The sequence below is a fragment of the Diuraphis noxia genome, unplaced genomic scaffold (assembly GCF_037042655.1).
Source record: "Diuraphis noxia isolate RWA-SAM2 unplaced genomic scaffold, SU_Dnox_SAM2 contig0001, whole genome shotgun sequence".
Taxonomy (NCBI): Eukaryota; Metazoa; Arthropoda; class Insecta; order Hemiptera; family Aphididae; genus Diuraphis; species Diuraphis noxia.
In genome coordinates this window covers 23267163-23283847 of record NW_028301711.1, presented here as the reverse complement: position 1 = coordinate 23283847, position 16685 = coordinate 23267163, and the positions used below count along the sequence as shown (strand labels likewise).

At 27.9% G+C, this 16685-nt stretch overlaps 1 protein-coding gene across 1 annotated transcript; it reads left to right on the top strand.

Annotated features, from left to right (window-relative positions):
- The first annotated feature begins 6089 nt into the window (after positions 1–6089).
- Positions 6090–16426, top strand: Rubicon (run domain Beclin-1-interacting and cysteine-rich domain-containing protein rubicon). The gene is made up of 12 exons (XM_089216379.1): positions 6090–6323; positions 6533–6694; positions 6778–6914; positions 9216–9399; positions 9466–10206; positions 12333–12495; positions 13282–13586; positions 14318–14460; positions 15261–15443; positions 15518–15700; positions 15815–15968; positions 16033–16426. The coding sequence occupies exons 1-12, from the start codon at positions 6309–6311 to the stop codon at positions 16255–16257; spliced, it is 2595 nt and encodes an 864-aa protein (XP_089072505.1). The 5' UTR covers positions 6090–6308; the 3' UTR covers positions 16258–16426.
- Positions 16427–16685: the final 259 nt, after the last annotated feature.

Sequence of the window (16685 nt, the reverse complement as noted above, 5' to 3'; positions counted from 1 at the left end):
TTAATACTAATTTAAAACTTTCGACCGTCATAGAAATGACAATTTTGAATATATCAATACTAACTGTAAAGATCAAAGTTGTTCAGAAAAAATAAAGAAATCTAAATCCAGTATCCAAAATAGTTGTTCCTATTTAAGAAATTTTTATTTTACTGCTCATTCGCCGATAAAAATAATTAAAAAATAAAATTTATCATAAATAGATGTATTTATAAATCCTGTACGCCGTATAAAAACCCCGAATCAAATTCAAGGTCGCGATCGAAATATTTCCTGTTACCCTTAAAATTGAACACACGGTATTTGTGGTGAATACTTGGGTGAATAAATAAAAATATATAAAAGTTGGTAGCGAAAAATTTAGTTTTGCAGATAAAGTTTGCGAATTTGTGAATATATTCCGTACATGTGCGTCCCCACTCCCAATACATTTTTCTAGGGGGGGGGGGAATAAATGAAGATTTTTTATGCATTTAATGCTCGCATTTTAAAAGTAATCTATTATGTTTATTAAATTGACGCTTTACACTTAAGCTTTTAAAAATAAATTTAAAATTCTAAGGGAGGGCAAGTATACCGTCTTGCCCCCCCCCCCTGGAGACGCCCATAATTCAGTATTAGCTTTGCAAACGGCTCGCGGCTTTTTGAAGTGTTGATTCTGATTAATTAGTGATTATAAAACCACAATATCTATAGCATATTTTCATATTTGCATTAAATAGGCAGTTTATATAATATGGCGTCAATACTGAAACTGACTTTTAAAATAATTGCTATAATTCAGCCTTAAAAACCTCAAACACAAGTGCCAATTGAAGTGAATGGACAAAAAAATTTGATCGATTTTAACAGTTATCAAGGTAATAACATTTATAATATTGGAAAAGTAGACTGTAGTTAGGTATAATAATATAAAATACGTATTAAGAGGACGTTTCACCCGCATGTGTTGTCTCCGTCTTTCAAGTGCGTAACATTGCAAAAACTGTTTCGCGCGGGAAAGAACCGAGAAAGATACAGTTATAACTAAGAAACGACATTTTCATCACATAAAAAAGAGAATTTTGTCTGCACAATATCGTTTTTATTTTTTCGATATCAGAACTTCAAAAAAAGTTATTCATGCTTAAAAAACGCAAAATTAATGTATTATAAAACAATAAGAATTTTTTTTGTATACCTAAGTGATATCGAAAAAATAAAAACGATATTGCACAGACAAAATTCTCCTTTTTATGTGGTAAAAATTTCGTTTCTTAGTTATAACTTTCTTGGTTCTTTCCCGCGTAAAACAGATTTTGCAATGTTACGCACTTGTAAGACAGAGACAACACATACGGGTGAAACGTCCTCTCAATAGGTTAAAAATCCGGAAAGTTCAGCGTGTGACAAGAAAGACCAAAAAAATCAAATAAATTGTTGTGTTGGGTAAGTACCTAGGTCATAGCTAGGTAGATACTGGTGTAAATCTGCAGTTGAAATTAACACATATTATCGATCTCAATTTTCTGTAATGATGAGACATGGTAATAGCAGATATAGTTACTTCAAATTATCTTAAAAATATTATTTCAAATTTAGGTAAAAAGTTTCTGTGGTATATATATATATTATTTATTAAGAGGACGCCAAACCCACATGTGTTGTCTCCGTCGTACAAGTGCGTAGCATAGCAAATTTTACGCTCAGCAGATCACGTTTATCTCCGTTATTTTAAAATTTAGAGTGAATTGACCTATTATAAAAATTAAAGGCAAGATTATTACCGAGTGTATCTCATAGCCTTTTTATTATATTTTAATTTTAAGCCGAGTTATGAGTATTTTTAGATTATTTACAATTTTAAAATACTCATTACTCGCTTTAAAATTAAAATATAATAAAAAGCCTATGAGATGCACTCGGTAATAATCTTGCCTTTAATTTTTATAATAGGTCAATTCACTCTAAATTTTAAAATAACAGAGATAAACGTGATCTGCTGAGCGTAAAATTTGCTATGCTACGCATTTGTACGACGAAGACAACACATGCGGGAGTGGCGTCCTCTTAATACCCATTGCCACATAAAACTATATAAGTATTACGTATTAGTGTATTACAATATAAAATCTTTCCAAGATACTTGCTATATAGTAGACATGGACTTGCTATATTGTCCTGACAGCTGTATTACATTATTTATTTTAAATAAATAATAGTATCTATTTATACAGGAACAGGAAAAACGGGTAAATTAAATAATAATAATATCTAATTAAATAACTTCGTTCTAACAATATTTTTAAATATTTTTTCTATATTTAATTTAATGATATTGGCGCTGCACATACTTATAACATTTATTTTTGTTTTTTAATTTTAATTTTAAAAATAAATATTTTAAATCTGATTTAAATTTTTTTCAAAAAACTAAAAATGTCCAATTCTAAAATCTGTCTTATATAAAAACATATAACTTTTTATGATTTTTTAAAATTTCAACATTTTGGAAGTGCTATTTGATAGATTAAAAGTTTATTTCATTAAAAATAAAAATAAATGACTATAATATAGATAAATTAACTTAGGCTAAAGCAATTCCCGTGGCGTCGTCGGTTCAACCCTGAAAAAAAAAAGGTAAAATCATTTCATTTCTTTCTGCAAATACAATGGAATGTCCCAAACATAGCATTCGAACAGCAGTTTTTTTTTTTTACACTCGGCACCTCGTAAAATGTAACGTTCATTTAATAATATTATAGTATTGTTTGATTGTTTCTAAATAACAAATCACGTACTCGTTAATTACCTCCTCGTTATCAAATATAATAGGCATTTATTAATCGTATCGACGTTTAAATGTACTTTTTGGCTGTTTTCGATCAAATTAACATAAACATTTCAACATAATAATAATTTTCATTTTCAAATTTTTGTCTATAAAGAAAACAGTCAAGGTTCTTCGTAAAACCACGATAGTAGTTCTTAGGATAAATTAAACATTTGAAAAACAATCTAGATTCCTATATTGTAGGAAACGTGGGACGTATTATATACGAGTATACGACAATATTAATTATTATTTATTAATACAAGCAATACATATATTTTATATTTTTATCATATAGTATAGGCATAGACGAAACTACGGGACAGGCCATGGCCATGGCCTGACCTAATACTGACTAAACATTTGTATATATTATATATTTTAATAATTATTTAGGCATTATAAATAATATATTTATACATGTTAACGTATACATTTGTACGTTTTATATAATACCATAATATAATCAACTATATAGGTACAATTGGTTCAAACGAGGATTATAATATAACATATAAAGTGATTTTTTAGAATGCCCAATAATATATTTATTTAAAACTAAAAACTTTATTTTTAGCATCTAAAATGTATGACATTTTCCGTTTAAATGTTACGTACCTACCTACTGCATGATTATTAAACCACTTGTACCTATTATAATCAATGCTATTATTATTATAAGCGCAGGAAGTGCATAGTGCACTGTTATGTGCAATATGTGGACTTGATTTCTTAAATTAAATTGTACACACTACAAAGGAAATGTTATAATAACATTTATTTTTAACATCGATTATGGAAATATGGAGTCGTATTCTATTTTATTCTATTCAATGTACTCGAATAATCGGTTTTCACCAGTTTATTGTTTAATTTAGACCTTCGATGTTTATTTTTATAGCAAGTAATAGTTAATTTTACGTAATAAATCGCCAATCGATAATGTTTGTTACCTGTAGACAATTAATGTCGATTCTACGCACTTTAATATTTTCATATTATTTCTTTTAGTATAAATTCTTATTTTTATCATTAATCAGCGATTGTTCACAAATCACAAGATTCTTACATCACAAAATCATGGAGAGGTAATTATTAATTAGAATATTTTTTTTATTGATAGAGGATGGGTTAAAATTTTTAACTATTATATAAAATATAATACCATGCTAATTATTATTATTATACACATTAGTATAAGTCACCAAATAATTAATTTTAAACCCCCGTTAGTTGCATCGCTGTCTAAAAGACCAGGCATTTATAATTTTTCAAATTACTCATTGTAAGTAATTTATATTATTTGGTGTACTTTAATACCTTCAATCTCCAAGTCAAGCTATCATTTAATGCTATTTAAAACAATCATCTATTGTTTTTTTGAATTTATAGGTATTTTTAGTCACAAAAAGACCGCGTGACTAGGAATTAATTTTGTTTAATATAATTTTTGTCAGTGATTATTTTTTAGATAGGTACAAAAAAAACCATCATAATCAGTCTTTGGTTAATTACGTTGATGTTGAGAATGTCATTGAAGATTTAAAAAAATTGGTAGCATTTAATCGTTGTCTATTATTATATATTTAAATTATTAAATTTCGAAAAATGAGTTTATTTACCAAATAATATTATTATAATAAAATAGTAGATACAATATAAAATTAATTAGATTTTAACATGAACCTCTAAAATGTTCATATAAAATATTTTTTGAAATTAAAATTTTTCTTACATAAACTAGATCGTAATTTACTGAACTAAAATATTAATATTTAAAAAAATTGTAAAAAATCAGCCATTTTACTCAAATAAGAGTTTTTACCATATACATTTTTCTGAAAATCTGATATACAAATTGGCTATATTGAATATTTCCAAAAAATTTTTTATCAATTTTAAGTTTTTTATTTTCAGTATTAAAAAATAAAAATAAAAAATGTATTCTAAAAATGTAGCCCAAGTGTCTATGAATTATATTTAAAAGACATTTTTTTTAAATATTGATTAGAACAAAAGTTATTTCATTTGTCAGATCTCCGTGGGACACCCTGATACATATAGGTCATATAGATCTATATAATAAACGAAATTACTAAATTATAAAGTTGTTTATATAATTATTTGTTATATTTTTTATTAGGTCTAACTTAATAAAAGTGTCTAGTTTCGCCTATATGAGTATAGCCAGTGTAGGTATGGCGTTATAGATTATATAGCTTACGAATTACATTTATGATAATATACAAGTACAGCGTTAAAGTTCTTAGTTACGACTTACGACCAGTGGTGTACTGGACGACCGGGATACCGGGAAATTTCCCGGTGGGCCGCTGCTGGTATAAAATATACCATATTTATTAATATTATAATGGTGAAATTATAAATTAAAATATTATCTAATAAGTAATAAGTATGTAATATAAAATATTATTAAACATAAAAACCTAGTTTTCTGATTAGGTATTTTAAAATGCGGGACTGGCTTGTGTTCGGCCAGACCAGGCTTGTTCACAATTTATTGTTACAAGTTTGAAAAGTGGATGTCATTCTGCTGTACAGTAGGTTACAAGTAGGTCACTGTAATGGGTGCTATTAAAATATGAATTCAATGATATAATATTATTGTTTACGAAAAACGATTGTACATCAACGGTCATTTGTTTTAGAGTTACATCACAGAATAAAATAAATTTTGAGTAAAACTTCAATTTTTCCATAATTTTTCTTTTGTTTTTCACGGCACTTTTGAAAACTACTGGGAAAACAACCAACTAGATTCACTTTCCTATCAGAAGAGATACTGTTGAAAAAGTCTAAGCTTTTTTACTATCCTAAAACGTCATGACAGACACAAATAAAAATAAAAGAACACACATCATTTTATAAAAACAATACATTCATCGCTCCGCTCAGAATCTAAAATAGTTATTAGGTACACATGTTGTTGTAGCATCCACATGACGTATAAAAAATATATTATATATTTAAAAGGTCGTTGGTACTTAATATTGAGGGCCTCTACAAAATTATGATTTTCCCAGGCTGTGTTTTTCTCCCACTCCGCCACTGCTTACGACCCAATTGGAAACAAATATCTACAACATTTGGAAATTACTTCATTACGACTGCCAGCCACCAGAATGGCAGAATACGGTCTTATCATATTATTCCTTACTTCACATTTTGATAACTGAAATGTGTTATCAGTTATTATTTATATTGTTCACATCGAGATTCGAGATAGATTAGAATACTAGGTGGATCGATGCTGCATTGCAGCTTTGCAGCTATTACACTAAATTTATTTCACAGATCTGTATACTTTAATAGTTTAATCTTAATTTTTTCATGAATATAATAATTTTAAGTATTTATATCTTTGTTTATCCGCCATAGTTTATATAATTTAAACAAATTTACATTTTATGATTATAATATTTTATTTGAAATCAAATATTTATTCTATCATTATTTATTTTGTATCTAACGATGTATGATTAATGTTTATGTATGTTATACACGTATATATTATATCATAATAAATCATCTATCTACTATTTTTATTGTTTAACTCTAATGAATTATAATTACTGACTGACACTCAATAGTGATTGTTTGTGTAAATAGTTTTCTCGTGAATAAACAATTAGGTGTACAAAATTAGTTTTAATGTTTTATAACACGTATACTTGTAATTTTCTTAAAATATTCAAATAGATGGAAGAACTGCCTGTGATATTAGATCATCTGAAATCTACCGTAGAATGTTTGTCTATGTCCGCTCAAACCAATACTTGGGAAGTATGTGGTGGCCTAGATCGATTACATTCAATTATGATGAATATTTTTAGTCATGGATGTATAGCGATAAATTCAAACGTAAGTAGAAATTTTGTGGCGTGCTTGTATACAATATGATTTTATTTAACCTTGCAACAATGTTTAACTATAATTTTTTAAAGGCTGAAGATGTTGTTTGGAATTTTATCCAAGGAATCAATTGGTTGCACCCAACAATAGCATCATTATACACATTGTCTAGAAATACATGCCCTAAAAATGAAAATTTGGATAAATTATCATTATGGATATATAAAAGGTATGTTATGACAAAAATTCATTCACTACCCAGTTAACAAATAAAATATAATAAACACAAATTATAAAATTTTTTGGAAATTTGTTAAAGTTGTTAACTGTTAGCTGGATGCTTATATAATCTACAACATTTAATTTAATGATACTTTATAGCACATATTCATGAATAGTTTGGTATTTCAGGTATCATACTTGTTATGACATATTTATGTATGCACCTATACATTTCTGGTTAAATAATATTTAAATATTTTGATATACTGCCCATTTACAAACAAAAATTCTAGTATAACTTCATCAATTTCAACAATTATTATTTTCATTTTTATTTATTTATTTTATTTTTTTGTTACAGTAGTATAGTATTTATTTTTATGATAAATGATAAAGGTTGAAAACTATATTTTGTTTAAGTTACAAAAAGATTTTTTTATTCTCAAAAATTTTACTTTTATTTTTTTTTTCATATAAGGAGTTGTACATAATTAATATTCTTCAAAAAAAACCCAGATAAAGTTCTTCTCTTTCTTAGGAAATTTTGATAAAATTAATTTCACTAGTTACACTCAATAATATATTAGTATCCAACAATTTTTTTAAACTTATTTCACGAAAAAATAACAACAAACAGATTATAGACGGTATCTTACATATGAGCTATTTTTGAATATTGAATATCTTTAAAATTATGCTGCATCAACTATAATGTTATTATTAATACCTGACTTACACAAGTTATTTTGTTAGTTTTGACTCTTTGTTACTATAGTTTTATACTGAGGTCCACCAATTAGGTTTGACGGGGTATTAGGCATTGATTGATATTCAGATATTCTACCTAAATACACCTAATCAGTGTGGGCTTTCTCACAATTTAAGTTATTAGAGTAAAATTATATAAGAATCTAGAATATTATCCATTGGAGATCCTATGTAATGTAACTAAATATTATGCTTATTTCATTGGTCGTACGTAAACTTTTCAATAAAATAACATTTTTAGTGTTAATTAAGTCATGAAGGAACTAAAAATATATATGATGAATTATAATTATAGTATGAATAATGAATAATGTGACAGTGCTTAATGATTAGTTGTATTGCAATAATGGGATTTTTAAATGTTCTGTTTGTAATTAATTCATTATTCTGGACTGACAAAATAATAATTATTATTCTTCTGTCAATTTAGTGTCTAATAATGGATTTGTATTTCAAAATTTACCTTATTGTTCTCTTAAAAGTTAATTAACTAAAGCACATTACTTATATTTTGAAATATGTTTGTCATTTTTGATAATTTATTCTACTTCAAGGTGTAAAAATTACACATGATGGATATTTTTTGTATCCAAAGTTAAGTTTATCAAAATGTGTTACAGTGTAACCTCAATAAGTCGAAAATCTTAATAAGGCAAAAAAAAAATTAATTTCTCTTGAACTTCAAGGTTCCATGTACGTCTTGATTTTCTTATCAAAATTAATAAACAATTAGTTGTCTTAAGTTATAATAGCCAATAGAAAATAGATTAGTAGATTATCAAAGAAAAAATGAATAGTATATTTTTTAGAAAATAATCACAGATTTTACATTATAAAATATATACTTATATAAATAACTAACAAGAACCAGAATTGACTGTACCTCTAACTTACTAGTAATTTTATTTAAAATATTTTCATTAAATTGATATTATTGAATTAAAATTAAAGATTTTCTAAATAATTATATAGGATTTATAATAATATGTTGGGTCATATTTTAAATTATGTATTAAGTTTGTTTTGTGGACTTTTTGGAATTTATTGTTGCTACACTTGTGTAGTCATGATGTTCCAAAAGCTTTTTGTGGTAATTGTATTTAGAAAATACCTTAAGCTAGTGCTAGATATTGTTTTTTATCTTATTTTTCTTTAAAAAAGTTATAGATTTACGATAAATCATAAAGAAATATAAAATACCTAAATAGATCTTAGTTATAGTAGTATTGGAATTAGTGTAAACAATATATTTCTTTTGATTAAATGAAATTACCCTCTTGTTAAAGACAGCCTAACCATACTTATGTAGTATATTAAAACTGTTATGATAACCATAAATTATTATTTGATAATATTTTTGCGTATTAAAAATAAAGACAAATATGAAAGCTCTCTTGCAACTCAAAACAATCACTGATATTGAGTATGAATTAATATTTTCCAGAAATTTGATTATTAATTTGTTGTTATTATTTATTGGTTTATTGCTGATTACTTACCTAATTTGTAATTTTACCTTTTTATGTTATAATTTTTTTAGTCTTGAAAACCATTCACTATCTGAAAAACTTGGGTTGTTATTATCTGACAAAGATCATCTATATAAATTTTATAAGGCAGAAGCTTTTTTATGTCAAAAAGAGTATAGTGATGCTGCATTATTATGTCTAAGAGCTGTTGAACTGAATCAACCGTCTTTATTACTGGAAATCAATCCCAAATTAGTAAGCCATTTTTAATTAACTATTTTATTATTGTTGATACTATATTATTTTAAAATGTTTTTTTAGTACTTGAATTATTCATCTAAAAGTGAACATTGTTCTACCTTGCCAAAATTGTTACATAAACAAACACATATTAAATATTTCAAACAATTGGGTTCATTGACGAATCTCTTGAATTATAAATCATCTGAAAACATCAATGAGCATAAAATGATTACTGGATATCATAATGATCTACCTAAATGTAAAATTAAACATTTGTGTAAAAGACAATGCTATAAAAGTTGGCCAGATATTTATCGTACGACATTTCATCAATCAAAACTCAGACGGTCATTAAGTTTTGATGTGATGCAAACATCTGACAACTTATTAGATTGTACCCTCCAAGGTGCAACAATAGAAAATACGGCACAGATTTTGTTACCAAAGTTATTGGATGTAAATTATGAACAGCTTCTATGCGATAACGATGATTCAAATAAACATCAGTTATCAAATAATGATTTGCCCAAACAAAATAAACGACGATCAAAGTTGTTTACACTCCCATTGAAAATATTAGAAGAATCTGACGATGACACTCGAAGCAATATCTCTGACGGGTCTAGAACTTTGATTCCTTATGATGAATTTCCACCTTCAAAGTATGTAGGAACATTCGGATTAGTATCTTCATATTTTCCCGATCAAGATTTGTTCAAGTTCTTATCTTCTGGACAGTTTCTTCAAGCCAACGCTGAGCTAGATCGTGAAAATGCTCATTTCAAAATTTCTGAAGCAATCATTGGCACTATTGAACAAGTTAGTATTTATTTGTAACTATTGTTTTATGGCGATAACTATTAACTACCATGTGGTTCAGTCAATGTAATAAATAATAATTTAATACATTTTGACAAAGGACAAATCTCAAAACAAAAAAAGCTACTAACTGCTTGATTTATTTCGGATTAAATAAATTTGTTGTTATTATCTTCACGCTATAGTCAACTATGGCGCTATACACTTAGAAACTTATTTTGCATTTATTGTTGACCCTAATTACAAATATTTAGGTTTCTATCAGATTTAACGTTAATTCTGAAAAACAATTAATAATTGGGTGAATCTGTATTAAATAATATTATCATCTTATGTTTTCATAATATTGATTGATTAATTATGTTACAAATTAAATTTTTTCCTATTTTTTTTTTTTTTTTTTTTTTTGTTCAGAATTACATTCTTCTTACAAGTACCAAAATATTAATTACATTAGCTTATATCAATAACAAGTTTAAAAAATATATTTATTGTCAGCAGTCAAGCGGTAATTAGGTTTTAACCGCATGTGTATTATAGTATTATCGCATAATATAGTATGAAATGAACACTATAATATTTGTATTTATACCAACTGTTTACATTATGTAAAAAAAATATTTTTTGTCCCATCAATGGCAACATCAATTTTTTTTGTCTTCTGCAAGTGCTCGACGGTCGTAGTGTCATCGGTCTGGCCAGGGGATTCCGGCCAAATGTCTCCTGCTCACCATAAACAACCGGCCGTCGGGAGAGAATAAAATCTACTTATGCATTCTCGACATCGCAGTGTGCTGTTTTCTTCCATCACATGGAATTCCCTTTATGTACAAGACGATTATTATATCATTGAACTGCCATTTTCCCAGTAAATTTATGTGTTTATGAAAATATTTTTACTATTTTTTATCATTTTACTTAAATGTTATAAATTATAATATTTACTTCTTTAAATGACAACATACATTTTTCATTGTACTTTTGTACAATTTTCAGTATTCAGTACTTAATTAATTTATACAATATCCAATGTACTGGTGTAACCCTGTCAGTCCATTCTGCTCATCTGCATATTGAATATTAACTAATTAACTTGTAAGGTGTTTGGTCCAACATTCTGTAGTTGTCATAAATATATTCTGCTTCCTGTCTAGAATATTATAAAATTATAATTATGATAAAAAATAATAAAATATATATTTTTTAATGTGTGTAATGCTTTAAATTATGTACAAAAAACAATTTCATAAACATATAAATCAAAAATTATATTATGAAAATGACTTTTTAGTGATAAAATAATCTTCCTATATATAATAATCACGTGTGTGTAAAATGTATATACAGTATACACCAAAAGTTCCCAAACTGGTTATAGTACGACCAATTTTGGAAATTATTTAAATTTTTGACGGCCCACAATAATATCAATAACATTATTTTTTTTTTTAAATAAGCTCATCATGAATTAATTTTCTTTTTTTAACCGTTGACACATACGAGTATACTGTCTCTGTTTTTTCAACTTCTGCAGAATTTTAAGTCATTGACTTTAGTTATTTGAAAAAAAAGCAAATTTAAACTGTGTGAGTGTATCATATCGTTTAAATACATAGGTATCTAAACATTTAACTTGACCCACAGTTTGGGAACCTCTGATATACAGTATATACCTTTATAAATGTAAAAATATACACACACACACACACCGTATACTCACAGAATATAACAATATACTCCTAAAAGTGCCTTACAGATCGCGTAAGACATCAAAATATTAATATTATTATTTTTTGAATGATCTAAAATGTATATTCATTTACATTTCATTCTAACAATTATACCTGCATGACTGTATTCTTTTGTGCGGTTCATTATTTGCTTTAGTATTTACTTTTATACCTCTGCGGTCGTATACTTAATTTTTTTCTTTTCGCTAGAAAATTGTTCGTTACCGGGATCAGAGCATCCCGAGTAACCTATTTTATTTTCGTTTTTATTTTTTTTAATTACCAATAAATTATTTGCTTATAATATCCGTTATGACATTAATTTTAATTTTAACAGTTTTGTCGTTAATTATCACTGTTATCTCATGCATGAATTTGTGTGTTCGACGTTTTCAGATCAAATGCAATCAAAAATTGAAATTCACTGACGAAGTGATCGACGAGAGTGATGAAGAGATAAACCGGTTAAAACAAAAAATCCGTTGCCGCCGCAGGCAAAAGCTGCAGACCGAACAGACGCCGACGGCCGGCACGTCGTCTTCCGATTGCTTAACTGAATGTAGGTAAACTGTACTATTAAAAAATAAAAAAATGTATAATACTTACATAATATTGTGACTTACGCATGTAGTATTGGCTTTGGAATCATGTTAAATTTTGAACTCTGTAATAGCGAAACCTTCGGTCTATTCAACTGATTTTCTTTTTTATATAAATGTTAAATTTGTTAAATTTGATAGTGTTTTCAATTATTTTATTTTATTATAAATATTCCAGAGCTATTATATAACGACAAACCGACAAAAAAAACCATTTTCTTTTTTATACGTTTATTCCAGATGATATTTTTTTGAAAAATTAAAGTTTTTAGCTATTTAATAATAAATAATAATACAATAATACATTTCAAAAAAATAGTGATAATATATAATTGTCTATAAAAAATACAATATTTTATATATAATGATAATAATATAAAAAATAATTGAACCTCTTAAATTCAAAGCAGATATTTAAAAAAAAATGTTTAGAAATGCTTAATAATTAAACTAACATAACGTTTGAAGAATGAGATTTTCCTTATTTGTTTTTGATTAAAATTACATTCTATTTATTCACATAATTTAAATTGATTTAAAATAAAAAAATTAATTTATGTTTATGTTCTGCGACCCCCCTTGAATCTCTCTAAAATATTACTCCATTGATGCAGGTGTTGTCGATCGACATGGTTTTCTTTCCAGTGTTATAAAGGTTTGTTTTAGGCATATTGATTGATCCTCATTTCTGGCTGATAAATTATTCGACGAATTAAATGTTTTTACACATTTTTTTTTTTTTTTAGCCACGATGAGTTCCCTAACGTCTTCTTACTGTTCAACCACATCTAGTATGTCCACCACTGACGATATGGACGAGTTCGATTTGGACGACGACAGCATCTGTTCATCAATGTTCTCAGTGTGCAGTTCGTCGGCGGGCTCGTTGTCGAACTCAAACGCAAACCGGACGCGATCAGCTAGCGTATGTTCAACAGTCACGGCAGAAAGTGTTGCACGGTCATTGATCCGCCATATCAGCCGCAAGAACAACTGGCCCGTCGACATCAACGTCCAATGGTTAATATCTGAAAATGACGCCCCGCAAAAGGTACCTCATGTCGTCACTATCAATCTCTTATCATCTATTGTTACTGCACATGCTAGTAGAGGCTATGCTTATAATTGTAATAATTAATGGTTTTAAAATATTCAAAGTTAAGAGGACGCTACACCCGCACACCCGCATATGTTGTCTCCGTCTTACAAGTGCGTAACATACCAAATTTTATGCTCAGCAGATCACGTTTAGCTCCGTTAGTTTAAAATTTAGAGTAAATTGACCTCTTACAAAAATTAAAGGTAACATTATTATCGAGGGCATGACGTAGGCTTTTTATTATATTTTAATTTTAAAGTGAGTTATGAGTATTTTGAGATATACAAACTATTTACAATTTTAAAATACACATAACTCACTTTAAAATTAAAATATAATAAAAAACTTACGTCATGCCCTCGACAATAATGTTACCTTTAATTTTTGTAAGAGGTCAATTTACTCTAATTTTAAACTAACGGAGCTAAACGTGATCTGCTGAGCATAAAATTTGTTTTGTTACGCACTTGTAAGACGGAGACAACGTATGTGGGTGTAGCGTCCTCTTAACAGAATCCAAATCCTAATGTCCAAAACTCAATACCCATTCCCACTCAATTTAACACAAACCGTCATATAATTGCCACTACTGGCGCGCGAGGCAGTGTAACATTAGCAGAGAGTGAACTTTATTGGAAATACAATATTATACATGAGTATTAAATGTGTTTGAACAATTGCAGATTTTGCCTCTACCGTCGAGCTGGCCCGTCAACCCGCATGATCACGTCGACGATCGTCCAGAGGCTTCGTCTCGGTTGCGAGGCACAAGTGATTGGGCACCACCACGACCACAAATCATTTTCACTAGTCATCCTTCGCCAATGTAAGCAGGGCTGGTTTTAAGTGGAGGCGGTGCGCAATTGTGCTAGGGCATCACATTTTGGGGGAGCAGATATCTCAGATAAAATGAACAAAAAATTAATTTTACTTTGGAAAGAAAAACAATCAAAAAAATTATGTGCTGAAAAAATAACAACAATTTTGATAGGAATCTATTTTAGTTTAAAATTGTAATATTATTCATGTAATTTTATTTGAGTGTGATCCACTGATATTTTCACTAAACTTTAAAAACTGGAATTGAATATAAAATAGTCAGTTATCTTAGAGTTGCTGTACACAGGTGCGTAAACAACATTTTATTTAGGGGGAAGGAAAATTTTAGGTTATACATTTTCGTATTATACATATACATTACTATATTTTATGGTACTGAATATACGTAAGCGAAAAAAATCTAAAAAAATTATCAAATAGCTTAATTTTTGTGTATTTTGTACGTCGTGTGTATGTCTATTAAAAATTATTTGAGTTTTGTCGTATGTCTTTCGCAACAGTTAAGGTGAGTTTCCTCTACTATATACTCACCTCCTGCTGAAAACTTGTACCTAATGTTTTTATTTGTTCGTAATTTCCTATGCTATACATTTACGTATTTCATCGAACAGAATTTTTTCAATATTATGTTATTGCTCCGATTTTTAGTATTAGATCTATACATAATTCAAATACACTTTATTTTTATATTGCAATAGATATTGTTCACCAACAATTTGTACGCTTGTCGTTTATTGTAAATTTAATTTTTGGTTTAAGTTTGTTGTTTTTTTTTTTTTTTTACAGTAGGAAAAATATAATGGAATTACAGGGTTATAGATGTGCGGGCTGTAGCATGAAAGTGGCAGTGAAATACGCTTCCAAGTTCCGTTATTGCTTTTACTTGGGTCGATATTTTTGCACAGGGTGTCATGTAGATAAAACCGCTATCATACCCGGTCGAATAATTGAAAAATGGGATTTTTCTAAGTACGTCACATGAGTGCTGTAAAAGCGTCGTCTATACTCTAAATTGTATTAATAGACATGTATTGTTTATTCAGGTATCCAGTGTCGTGTTTCTCATTCACTCTGCTAGGGAAAATGCTATTTGACCCGCTGTTTAATATAACCGACTTGAATAGCGTTCTGTATAAACGCGCTCGAGGCCTAGACAAAGTCAGAACGTATCGAATGCAATTGCATTACATTAAAGATTTCATTTTCTTGTGCAGATACGCTGATCGGTTGGTACAAATATACACTAGAATAGTAGAATCAGTTTGCACGTTTTCAGTATTATGCTTTGTTCTTATGTAAACAATATAGATTTTTACATTAATAAATATTATTTTGAGTAGATTAAAAGAGACATTGGAAACTATGGACGTTCATATAATTCTTAAGCCAGACTTGTATTCCATCCAAAACTTGGTGGATGTCAAAAACGGAGAGCTCGGTAAAAAACTGCAAAACTTAATCATTGCCTGTAATAAACATATTATTAATTGTCAGGTAAAAAGATAAAGTAAATATTTTGTACGGTAACTTTGTAAAAACTCATTACTATAATGTATAGTTGTGCCAAGCAAGAGGGTTTGTTTGTGAAATATGCAACAAGAACAAAATACTTTTTCCTTGGGACTTCAGATTGGTCACAAGATGTGTGGATTGTGGGTCATGTTATCACAAGAAATGTTACGATTCGAGAAAAGTACCAATGTGCCCCCGGTGTCCTCGGATCATGGCCATGTTTAAAAGAACAGAAATTCAAAACGATCAGAATACTGTTGTACAGTCTTGAACAATGGTAGTGAATTAGTTTCTACCACAATCAACCAAATGTATTAATTGTGTATTTTTCTGATTATTTATTTTTTTATTACCATTTAGTATTTAATTTTTGGTATTTTTTTTTCCAATAACTATTAATTATATTGCAGGTTGTAGAATATACATAAACACAATAACAATGGTAATTATTTATTATGTTTTTACCCATTTTGGAAACAAGAAAATAAATTATTATTAGATTCCCTATAAAAAAAAATAATATTGTTTAATATAAATAATCCATTATTAATAATAATCCAGTTAAAAAATATAACCATAATTTTATTAATAATATGGATTTGCCTGTTTAAAAAGTATCATATTTAAGCATGGAAACCTTAGGAAATAGACACAAAATAGCTTACGCTAACTTTAAGGTTTTATAAAGTACTTTTTATT

Coding starts and splice junctions, on each gene's coding strand:
- Rubicon (XM_089216379.1), top strand. Junction 10,207..12,332: donor TCATTGGCACTATTGAACAA/GTTAGTATTTAT, acceptor CGACGTTTTCAG/ATCAAATGCAATCAAAAATT. Junction 15,701..15,814: donor TTGTGCAGATACGCTGATCG/GTTGGTACAAAT, acceptor TATTTTGAGTAG/ATTAAAAGAGACATTGGAAA.